The sequence below is a fragment of the Dreissena polymorpha genome, chromosome 5 (assembly GCF_020536995.1).
Source record: "Dreissena polymorpha isolate Duluth1 chromosome 5, UMN_Dpol_1.0, whole genome shotgun sequence".
Lineage (NCBI taxonomy): Eukaryota > Metazoa > Mollusca > Bivalvia > Myida > Dreissenidae > Dreissena > Dreissena polymorpha.
Genome location: NC_068359.1, coordinates 38,989,967 through 39,002,285, shown reverse-complemented (window position 1 = coordinate 39,002,285; position 12,319 = coordinate 38,989,967). Strand labels below are relative to the sequence as shown.

General features: G+C 35.5%; 2 protein-coding genes across 8 annotated transcripts in view; one reads left to right on the top strand and one right to left on the bottom strand.

Moving 5' to 3' along the window:
- Positions 1-1,736, bottom strand: part of LOC127881249 (trichohyalin-like) — a 45,702-nt gene extending 43,966 nt beyond the window's left edge. For 4 of the 6 annotated variants that reach the window (XM_052428995.1, XM_052428997.1, XM_052428996.1 and 1 more), the window contains exons 1-2: positions 1,579-1,736; positions 405-457 (exon numbers count right to left, since the gene is read on the bottom strand). In XM_052428995.1, coding sequence (XP_052284955.1) covers positions 405-457; positions 1,579-1,589 — 64 coding nt within the window. In that variant the 5' untranslated portion in view covers positions 1,590-1,736. The remainder of the gene's footprint in view (positions 1-404; positions 458-1,578) is intronic. The other 2 variants (XM_052428998.1, XM_052429000.1) reach the window with 2 other exon arrangements.
- LOC127881253 (N-fatty-acyl-amino acid synthase/hydrolase PM20D1.2-like) overlaps positions 1,731-12,319 on the top strand; it is a 29,365-nt gene continuing 18,776 nt past the window's right edge. For both annotated transcript variants that reach the window (XM_052429008.1, XM_052429006.1), the window contains exons 1-5: positions 1,731-2,068; positions 3,065-3,297; positions 4,576-4,662; positions 7,840-7,976; positions 10,123-10,242. In XM_052429008.1, the coding sequence (XP_052284968.1) occupies positions 1,801-2,068; positions 3,065-3,297; positions 4,576-4,662; positions 7,840-7,976; positions 10,123-10,242 (845 nt within the window). In that variant the 5' untranslated portion in view covers positions 1,731-1,800. The remainder of the gene's footprint in view (positions 2,069-3,064; positions 3,298-4,575; positions 4,663-7,839; positions 7,977-10,122; positions 10,243-12,319) is intronic.

Below are 12,319 nucleotides of genomic sequence, written 5' to 3'. Positions count from 1 at the left end.
TCTTTATATTTTATATGTTCTGTAATTAGATAAATATAAAAACAAGAAAAAGAATCGTTTTATTCCTCCGTTTGTTACAAGTGGAAATCTATTTGCTATCTGACTAGTTTACGCTTTTTAAGTAAGCGTGTAACAAAACCATGCGAATTCCAAAACGTTTCATTTTTACAGAATCAAAGAAGTCTTCTGTCAAATGTTTATATCGAATTATCGTTACTCCAAAGTTTTTTTAACGGTCCCGACGACTTCGAAATAACGGTGTTGAAGTGTATATAAAAAACAACACAATATTAACTCATATTTGTAGTGTGAATACAATATAATTTTTTAAATTACACATTCAAAAAAATACATGCAATTATATGATAAGGTACCATATATAAACATTATAAATAAGAACTTGCCCTTTTCCCAAAATATGGATGGTTTTCCACCTTGATTCTGCAACTTAAACACACTGAAAAAAACAGGAGCTCAATTAACCTACATGTAACCAGCGAATATTACATACATCAAATTATAATTCAGTATATATAATGTGCACTATAATAAGATACTCACATACCTCCTTCCGAAATAATGTCTAGAAATATCAAGATTACTGAAAGTGCAAGGCAAATGATTTCATAAATTTGTTCTTTGGGTGGATAATAACAGGCAGCCAAAAAAGATCAGCTGGTATAGCTCCATGCTAGTGTTTCAGTTAAGAGTTTGAGTCCATCACCTGATCAAGAACAGTTTTCTTAAATACTCTCAGATGCAGATTAACATTAGTGGGGTAAAAATCACAAAGTAGAGGTGAGCCTCAGAGGTTGAAAGGAGAAGAATTATATTGTCAATTGGTTGGAACCAGGTTCTGGATTAGCTTACAGGTAAACCATTCTATGCCAGTGTTTCAGCCCATGTGGTGGATGAAGTCCAGTATCTGTAAGCTATAAATCAACTACTGATCCCAAGGTCTGGGAATATCTCAAGTCAAACTGACTCGCACTAAAATTTACTGACCAGCTATAACAAAAAAGGAACTTTACCAAAATGTTCAACATGTTACGAGGGGCACAAATCTGATAATATTAACTGGGACATTAGATTTGATGAGAATATGCGATAACAAAAATCTTTATTTATTAATTGATCTTTGATCAGATTGACTCAATCTTCCTTCATTACATTAATGCAAGTGGATTGAATTACTTTTGGTGGACAGGTCCTTCATTGGAAGGAGAAGTGCAGTGTGTGTGGGTAGGAGCCAGCACCCTGATTATGACAAGATCAGTTAGTAGAGCGTCATACTAGGGTTCATGCCGTAATAAGTTCAAATGCAGGACTGCTTGCACTTAATGTTTACTTTACAAATATTCATCATAATTCCATGGCAAATTTGTAATGAATCACCGTATTCGTATTTCAACTAGTGAAATGTTCAGCAAAATAAAAAAAATAAATGCTGCAAATAAGGTGGGTGGGGTATGAATTTAATGCACACCAACGCTTTCCAAATACAACATAATATATAAAACAACATAAAAAGGATAGGTAAGCAGAAATATTCATGACTCAACTCGTGTCTACACTGACCTATAATTCATTGTTTCGATCGAGACAGAATTTCATTTTCCTGCCATAAAAACTTGTTTTTCAGGTGCTTGTTTATCGTCGTCAGGAATTCGTGACATACACATGCGCAAACTAGTTTCCTGTCTGGCGCGTGACAAGGGGAATCACTCTGGCAGCACCTGTCAAAAAAAAAAGACACAACAAAACGCAAACTTTGGACTTTAAATATGATAATAATGCAGAATGACACTTTTTAAGAAAGTGTGCTTAGTACTAAGTATAATTTTATTTAGCATAATTACTATTGTGATTATTCGAACCTTAACGATAAACACGAGAGATCTTGCTGTGTCAGAGTGCTCTCCATCAGACCTTGATTTCATTGAAGTGGGCCTTGAATCAAAAGCTTTGCAGAGATTTCGAGATGCTTTGAGAATTCAAACAGTTTCTAGACAGCCACACGACTATAACAGAAATGAACTGGCACAGTTAGTGCAGTTCATTATTTCAGGTAGAATAATCCATGCATACTGTCTGATGATAAATTTTGATCCATGGATTTCAATTGAAGCAGCATCCTTCATTTTGATGCAAGAACTCCAAAATATATACCTTACTTTATACAAATAGCATTTTGAGCATGTTTTTAGCTCGGCCCTTTTTGGAGAAAATCCGAGGTATTGTCATAGCCAGCTCGACGTCCGCCATCCGTGTTGTGCTAAATCCTTAACATTTTGTTAAGGTTTTGAACAATGGCTCTAAAATCAAAGTGCTTCAACCTACAACTTCGAAAATTCATATGTAGCTGCACCTTGATTAGTTCTACATGCCACACCCATTTTTGGTCACTAGGTCAAAGGTCAAGGTCACTGTTACCTCTAAAAAAAATAAAATCTGACTAGCTTTCATTTATTCAAAACTGCACCGCAACCGAGCGTTGTACCCGTTATGCGGTGCTCTTGTTTTATAAAAGTTTTAGAAAAGCAACAATTCCATAGCATTTTACAAATATGCAGAGAAAGGAAATTAGCGGTGACATCAATATTGTAGTGATCAGTGTTTTTTTTCACCATTTTGGGAATGGGGCCGGGTCCATTTAGTTGGGAAAATTTTCTGCATTTTGATTAAAATAGGGAACTTAGAATTGTTGTTGTTTTACTAAAAAATGCTTAAAAATTGAGATAACAAGTGTTTTCAGTATTATATTTACTAAGGTTGAACTTTTTTTTGGAAACCTTCCATTGGGATTTTTTAGCTCCCATTTGGGAAAAATATATACTTATTTCCATTGGGAATGGGGCCGATTTTGAATGAAACAAAACACTGGTGATTTAATGTCACTTCCAACAGTCTTGCTGTTGGGCTAGCTTTGTAGCGACATGGTTAGAGTGTCTGACTACCACTTCGGAGGTCATGAGTTCAATCCCCCGCTTGGGCTCCATATTTTCACAATAATATTTTGCCCATGAACATTTTCAATCTTTGTCTTGTGTATTTTGTATTTCAGCTTACCCTGAGCTACATGCCTCTCCCTTGATAGAGTATGAGACTGTGGCCAATCTGAGTCTCCTGTACACAGTGAGGGGCTCTAACAAGCAGCTCAGACCCTACCTGTTGATGGCCCACCTTGATGTTGTTCCTGCAGAGCCAGGCAACTGGGATACAGACCCGTTTTCAGCTGAGATTAAGGATGGATTCATTTATGGAAGAGGAAGCATTGATTTCAAGCATGGTGTTATGGTAGGTTTATTGTATTTGAAATATAAAAAGAAGTCATTTTTTCTTCAAGTGATTCATATTCCGCATGTATATATAAAACATCTAATAGTAGATGAGATACTATTAGTTACTTAAGCTCGAATGGTCATTGTCGGCTCGGGTACTACTTACATGTACCCCGGGTACTCTTAAGTATACTTAACATGTACCCTGGGTACGGTTAATATACTTACACGTACCTGGTCGATATTAGACTGTACCCGAGTTGTATTCCCGCCCAAAATCTGATGTCGTAAAACGCGCTACGGATTACCTTAAAGCGATATTGTTTATCTTAAACAAAATCTGCATCAACATGATTTTTGAATATGACTTTCGATAATATGGAGGCCATTTAACAGACAATAGACATACATTAGTTTAAAAAATATAGCCGACAACGACCGTTTAAATATATGTTTGAGTATATATACCGTACCCGGGGTACATGTAAGTAGTACCCGAGCTGACAATGACCAATCGAGCATTACTTAAGCCTTAAGTTATAAGTTATATAAGGTCATAAAATGGACCCGGTCATAAAGCAAACGGACTGGATCCCAAACCGAAATTAGAAAAAAAATCCTAAAATTTTTTTTATATATTTTTTAGAAAGAAGTGACTTATTACTTATGATTATTAGACTCTGTATCTTAATTATTATTTTTTTAAACAAGCTACAAAATATATAACCATAATTTATATGATTTTGATCTAAAATGGCAAGGAAAAGACCTGTTGTGTCAATATTTGTTGATAAAATAAATGGATCCCAATTTGGTCCTTTTTGTCGATACAAAATTCCCAAATTTCCATTTTTATAGAATAAAAAAATCCTAATTTGACCAGACTCCTTTTCCCAAAATGGCTGGAAAAAACCCTGGCACTGATATGAAAATTAAGACATTTGTCTTTTTTCCTGTTGGCTTGTTGGCAGATTTAAAAGGGTACCAAAATGATAATACTCAACACGTCAGAAACACCAATGATTGTTGTATCAACCTATCAACTCGCTGTTTATTGTTCTGCATGTTTTTCCTAAATGTTTTTGGCATGCTGACCTTACTTAATCAAGTTAAACCTGCTAACCTTGGAATGTTTTTGCCTAATACTTAACATTTAAGTAAAAAGGAGATAACTCTGTAATTGAAGTTCTCCCCACATCAATAAGAAAGTGCTCTTATTTTTATGAGTGTTAAACAGCGCATCTCGAGTTGTTCATGAATAACAAAAGACAAAATTAATGTAAATTGTTTGTAGGGGATCCTTGAGGCTCTGAACTTCTATGTGTCACTAGGCAAGCAGCCTGAGAGAGGATTCTATGTTGCCTTTGGACACGACGAAGAGGTATGTCAGATCAGAGTATTAATGCCATTTCCTGATACCTAGAAGCATATAAGTCATGTTCTGAGAAAACGGGGCAAAATGCATGTGCGTAAAGTGTCGTCCCAGATTAGCCTGTGCAGTCCACACAGGCTAATCAGGGACGACACTTTCGGCTTTAGTGGTATTTATTGTTTAAAGGAAGTCCCTTTTTACGGAAAATCTAGTTTAAGGGGAAAGTGTCGTCCCTGATTATCCTGTGCGGACTGCACAGGCTAATCTGGGACGACACTTTACGCAAATGCATTATGTCCCGTTTCTCAGAACAAGACACATTTATGCAATTTCCTGATACCTAGAAGCATATGGAAATAGGCTTAGATACTCATTCTTCCATTCATCAGTCTGTACAAGGCTAACTCTTAATGACAGGTTTTGGAAAAAGCTTTGATACTTACATGGATGTTATCTGTGAACACTCTTAGCACACCCACATCATCTGACCACATTTCAACATTGACTATCTTTGGACTTTTACACCTAAAATGTGTCATGTGGTCAAACATTAATACAACTAACTACCGTAATTACTCTATGTTTTTGGACACTGTAAGTTTTCGAACACCCTTTTTTTAGCAAAAATAATTATTTTTCGTGACTCTTAATTTTCGGACACACGAGTTTTCGACCATAATTAATGTCTCTAAGTTTTCGGACAGTATATTTACCAGCGCTATTTTACCAAATGTCGGTCCTGTTTTCGATATCTAATGACTAGGGCTGTCACGATACGCCGTGAGCGTACCGCGGTATATCGTGGTACGGCAACACTGTATCGCGGTACGTACCGCGATATTTTACAGAATATGTATCTGTGAAGAAAACAGCAGAATAACAAGTTTTACAAACTTTATTAAACTCAATAATCAGAAAACACTGGTATCATAGTATGACTAGAAACTGTAAAAGAAACTGTAATAAACTTGATAGAAGTAGTCATTGTTATTGTTCGCGTCTTTTTCTAAAATGTCCGCCATATTGTTAACAATAGCTGTGACTACGATCTGTGTAAATCGAACGCTTCAAGGGCATGTTCAAAATGCGGAGTCAGCGGGCCCAGTATTGAAAATCCGTAGCGTTCTGACTCTTCCTCGACTTATTCAGAATCTTAAGATAACATGATTCGGAAGTGCCATGCTTTGAACGATCGTATACTAAAGAAAGAAAATAAGAAATAGAAAAAACATCTTTTTGATAATTATGAACTTATTTGCAAATGAAATCTGTCCCTAATTCCAAAAAAGGTACGGACCCATACATCGCCGTATTTTAAACGTGAAAGTTAAACATCTACAAGTGGAAGCGCTTGCTTGACCTGGATATTAACGGATTATTTATTTAGCCCTTTTGAATCGCTTCTACATTTTTCAAAACGATATCTATATCAAAATAATTATGTAATGTATTTATATCTGTGCTAATATAATAATATTAAAAAAACCGGTGCGGCAACGCCGTACCGCGGTGCGATTTTTTTCACGACATGCACCGCGATATACCGGTATACCGGTGAATCGTGACAGCCCTACTAATGACACTTCGATCATGGGGTTTTACAACCAGATTAACATCATAAAACATGGCAGGTGCATGCCTGAGGGCAACGGACCATTACATTTGCGTTATTGTGTAAATTACCTTGTAAACAGGTATTAAACAATTGTTTTGCCCGATAGCATAAGCGCTGTGACAATTACCAGGGGTAGTGCCAATTAACAGTTCAATTATCAACCGCAATGGTACTACACCTTCTCAGTAAAATAACTGTGACAAATACTAAACGCTTCAAAGTGTGATGGAAGGTGTTAGACAACAACTATCGGAATTGAACAAACAAAGAATTCATATATTGCTTTTTTATTGCGTTAATTACAGGTTCATACTAGCGATTATCGGTACATCACTTGCTCATCTTTGAACTCGTTGGTCAAAGTACAACCTTGTAGTAACTTTCTGTCAAATAAATGACGGTAAGCATTTAAAATTATTTTAAATGCATTGCAAACATATATAACTAATTTATACTATACGGCATGGTATTTTACAAGCGCGTGCTATTAACGGTATTCGTTGATACAATTGACGCTATTTTTGGACACTTCAATTTTCGACTCTTAGTTTTCGGACACCTGTATTTTGTGAATATTTTTTGTATCTAAGTTTTCGGACACGAAAAAAAAAAAAATTTAAGTGTCCGAAAACATAGAGAAATTACGGTACATAGCTTTTATACTTATGTGGATGTTATCTAAGAACACTCTCAAGACACCCATGTCACCTGACCTCATAACGACCTTGACATTGACCTACTTTTGGACTTAAATTATCCAAGTTCTTGATTAACAAAAAATGACGCAGTTCATCTAACATCAATAATGTGTCCTACAAAGTGTTGACACTTTTGAAACCACATGTATCAACATACCCACATCAAATGACCTCATTTTGACCTTGAATTTGATCTTATTTTGACTAATTTAGAAGGTCCAAACTCTTGGTTAACCCAAATTGATGTGTTTTGATGTGTGTTGTCTAACATTAATAATAAATCTTACAAAGCTTTGATAGTTTCATGGATGTTACCATGTACACTACTTACACACCCACCTCATTTTGACTTTGATACATGTGGCCGGCGGCTTATTTCTTTGCTTAGAAGCAGTTTTTGGCTTCTTAGAAATCCTGTAGCCATCACTAATAAAACCATTACAGGAAGAAGCGTAGCCCTCGAAATAAGTTATTCCATTACAGACAAATGCATGTTTATATCGACTTTCACCTATAACTGATTTCCAACAAGTTAGTTGTACATGTATATTTAAGAATTTGTGCTTTACAAGATCAAGAGAAATTTCATCATATGTAATTTTGAAAAGTGAGTTTACACTATATTTACAAACTTTTGTGAATTAAAAATAATAAAAATATGTAGCCTTCTTTTCATCACTAGTAAACTACATGATTTCAAATGATTTTGGTTTACAGAAAGGTCAACAAGAGAGCAATATTTACTAAATTGACATTTTAATGAAAATAGCTGTGTATATCTCATTAAAACAGCTACACAGTATTATAATTTTATTAATGTAAGAAAGCACCTGAGATACATGTAACCATCAATGCCATGTGTTCTCTGTACAGGTGTCAGGTCTTGATGGAGCCAAGGCCATCAGTGATGCACTGTGGGAAAGAGGTGTGCACAAACTGGAGTTCCTATTGGATGAGGGTCTCACAGTGACCAATCAGATCATACAGGGACTCAAGGAGCAGACGGCACTGTAGGTGGTTACCAGGGTGTCCATGTAGAAAAATAATCCCTACGCTGGGAAAATTTGGTTTGACCCATGTACATCAAGTGTCATCGCAGATTAGCCTGTGCGGACCCTGTGCAGTTTGCACAGTCTTATCAGGGATTGCTTTTTCTGCTTCCATGGTATTTATCATTTGAAAGAAGTCTCATTTTAGCAAAAATCCAGTTTAGACAGAAAGTTGAGTCCCTGATTACCCTTTGTGGACTTCACAGGCTAATCTGGGACAACACTTTACGCACATGCATTAATCCCAGTTTTCTCAGAAGGAGTCTTAAAAATGAATACATTCTCAAAAATGTATTGGTGTCCAACATGTTTGTCTGTACAATTAGCTGGGAAAATTTTATTTGAGTGAATAAAGCTTTACATGTAATCTTAGAATTTATTTGCAATTGATAATGACTTTGCCAGAAGGCTTGTGAAAATATTATATACACTGAAATCAGACTGGTGTACAATTAACTTATTTAAGACCTGTTGACTTAAAAAACATATAGTATTGTCTTTAGCATTTCTACATGTAGCTGATATGAGTGATTATAGTGATATATTGTGATTGCCTTTTGTTTGTCTCCTGTCATGCCTCCTCCTTTCTGCATCCTCACCATTTACCTGGTGAACGCTCTAAAGGCCCAATGTATAATCCAATTTTCATGAAACTTTATTAGAAAATTAGTCGGAAATATATCTCAGCTGTGAGCTGAGTTCGAAACTGTGTCACATACATGTAGTGGCTTAAACTGGGTTACAAGGTCAAATTAATGGAAATGCCTGTAAACACTTAAAGGCTGCATCTATTGCCCAATATTCATGAAATTTAAGCTGGACAGAACATTTTTTTTGATGATATGTAAGGATATTTTGAAATTGGGTCACAAGAGTCAAAACTTGGTCATGTTAAAGAAAAAAGTGTGTGCACACTCTAGAGGCCACATTTATTGCTCAGTCTTCCATAAACTTGGTCAGAACATTTGTCGCAATGACATTCTGATGAAGTTTGAAACTGGGTCATGCAGGTCAAAAACTAGGTTACTTAGTCAAATTAAAGAAAAAGCTTGTGAACATTTTAGAAGCCAAAAATATTGCCAGATCTTCATTAAAATTTCACAACAGTGAGTCTCAATAATATCTCAGCTTATTTAATAACTGGGTCACACGGGTTAAAACTAGGCCACATGGTCAAGTTAAAGAAAAGCTTCTTAACACTTAAAAGGCCACATTTAAGGTCTATTTTCATGAAATTATGTCTGAACACTTGTCCCCATCATATAAGTTTTATGTTGGATGAAAGTCTAGGTCATATGTTCATTAAATTTGATTTGAATGTTTCTCCTGATAAAATGTCTGTTGTATGCATGACTTCAGATCAGAACATTTTGTACTTTTAATATATTGGCCAAGTTTGGAACAGGATCATGTGGATCTAAAAACTAGGTCAAATGAAAGAAAGGTAACATTTGTGAGATATGGTTCCAGTTCATTGACAAACATGGAGCAATGACATAGGGCTGTTTTCCTTATGTTTATGTAGTATAACCATTTGAACACTCTCAGAGTTACATGTAATATTTTTTACCCACTTGCAAAACTTGATCAGAACATTAAACAATTGTGTTGCTATAATATCTTGGTTGAGTTTGAAAATGAATGTGATCTGTTTAAAAGCATGTCTGCCAGTAGAACATAGTGAAGGCTTCTTGCTCAGAACCATAAAAATCTGTTGGGTCTCAGGTGAGCAACTTTTGCCCTCTTGTGTTTTTTTAAAGGCAATATATTTTATTAACTGACATTTACAAACTTTTTGCATTTGTTTGTGTCTAAGGTTAGCGCCACTTGGGCTCTTGTTTTTACAATATTTGTTAGCATTTTAAAATTTAAATTATTAAAATTCTATAGTAGAAATGAGTTAAAATAATAATATAACATAATGATTGTATTTTGAAATGAAATAAAGTTTTTAAAAAAGAGACTTAAAATTATCATTATCTTTTTGTAGATAAATGTTTGCGATTCTGTGTGCTAACCTGTTTCATTCTTTATAACGGTATCTTGTAAGAGATAAATAGATAAATATTTCTGATACTGTGTGCTAACCGGTTTCATTCTTTCCCAGTATAGGTGTTTCTGAGAAGGGTTATCTTCACCTTGAGTTGAAGGTTGTGGGTGAGCCAGGCCACTCCTCCATGCCTCCTCCTGAGTCCACTATAGGTATCCTAGCAACAGCTGTCTCTAGGTTAGTTACATGAACACATTAAAAAATAAATGTTTGTACTGTTTGGCAACAACATTTTGCTATGAACGCACTCATTTCTTTGATAATTGTAAGCTTATACAGTTTTTAATTTTATTTCAGATAGTTTTTTGTGGATTTTGTGTGTACAGTTTTGTTATAATTTATTTTTCTTTGACTGTCAAACATTTTTCCTCATGCTTGAGGATTTGGAGGATCATGTAGATTCACACTTGATGAAAATAATCAAGCAGTTAACTTAACAGGTGCAAGAATAAGTGTGTAGTCTCCTGTATTGATAACATAACCAGAATATTTCCTATACCTGCACTGGCATATATTTATACACTCCTTTCTCCTGGCTGCTAGAAACATGTATTTCAACAAAAGTTGATTTTCTATTTGTACATTCTGTGAAAATATTACGAGATTCAAAAAAAGGTTTTCCAAAAAAAATATTCTAAGCAATTTATGGCACTCATTGGCATTGATCCTGCTACAAGATGTATTTGCCAAATGTTGTGTGCATTTATGTTTGTAGTTTGAAGGCTTATGCTCATTTAGTAATAAATTTCACAATAAAATGAAGTTCATTACCACCATGAACTTGTACAGGAAGTGAAAATCAATTTTACGTCTGGTAAATTTAAATGAACCTCACTCTGGGAAAATGGGGCTTAAAACACGTGGGCAAAGTGCTGTCTCAGATTAGCCTGTGCAGTCAGCACACGCTAATTATAATGAACACTTTTCACCTAAACTGGATTTTCGCAAAGATGATATTTCCTTTCAACGAAAAATACCATAATAGTGAAATGTGTCTTCCCTGATTGGCCTTTTTTTGGACGACACTTTAAGCATGCATTAAGCCCTGTTTTCCAAAAGGGATGCTCAAATGAATTGTGCTAATAACACAATCCCTTTGCCTTTGAACCAGTATAGGTACCTCAGAAAAGGGACAGATATTTCTAGAGCTGAAGGTTACAGGTCTTCATGCCCCATCCTGAGTCTCCTATCGGTAGCCTAACAACGGTCGTCTCCATGTAGGGACATGTCAATGACAGAACGATTTACGTAAACAATGTAAATTGAACACTTAATTTTTGTTTTCGTCTTTTAATATTGATTTTTAGATCGGCTGTTTTCGGAGAAAACCTGAGGTATTGTCATAGCCAGCTTGTCATCCGGCGACTGCCGTGCTAAAACCTTAACATTGACTCTAAAATCTATGTGCTTCCACCTACAACTTTGAAACTTCATATGTAGCTGCACCTTGATGAGTTCTACACCCCACATCCATTTTTGGGTCACTAGGTCAAAGGTCAAGGTCACTGTGACCTCTAATATAAAACTTCTGACAAGCTTTCATTTATTCAAAACTGCACCCGCAGCTGAGCGTTGGCACCCGCTATGCGGTGCTCTTGTATATTTAAAAAGAACACGTTTGTTGTAATTTAGGTAATTTAGAACAAAACAAAGTTTTTTTATTTGGGTATTTTTTGTTTTTTGTATAGGAGAAATTGCACCACATTTTGTTCTGGCATGATGCGTTTGGATTCTGTTGAATAATAGTAATACAAATTCATACCGATACCTTCAAGCGAAACTTGACTTGTGTCCATGCACAGTATGTGGAGGGGAGGTCAATCTTTACTAATTTAAGATACGGATATGGTTTGTGCACATTAGCACTAAAATGGGAGAAAGCATTAAGATAATGTTTTAAAAATGTGCTAACTATATATCCTGTAAAGCCCCGTATGTTATAATGCGGAATCCAATATAACGCAGGCAGGTCTTGGCTCCCGTTCGTTCTCCAACCTTCCATTTCGGTCTCAAGCGTTCAAATATGGCGGTTCCTGTTGTGCTGATTGCATAATTGCTCAATTTTAATTTATTAGAGACTAACCATTACTGGGGAATTTTACAGTTTTAGTGTGATAATCCATTGTTTGATGCAAATACATGTGTGAAAAATTGCTTATCCTTGTTTCACGCTCTAATGCTGCTTCTATTTATGTGTTATCAATCTTTTGAATGATGCTTTGACGAGGCATGTTTCATTTCATTGTTATTTCTA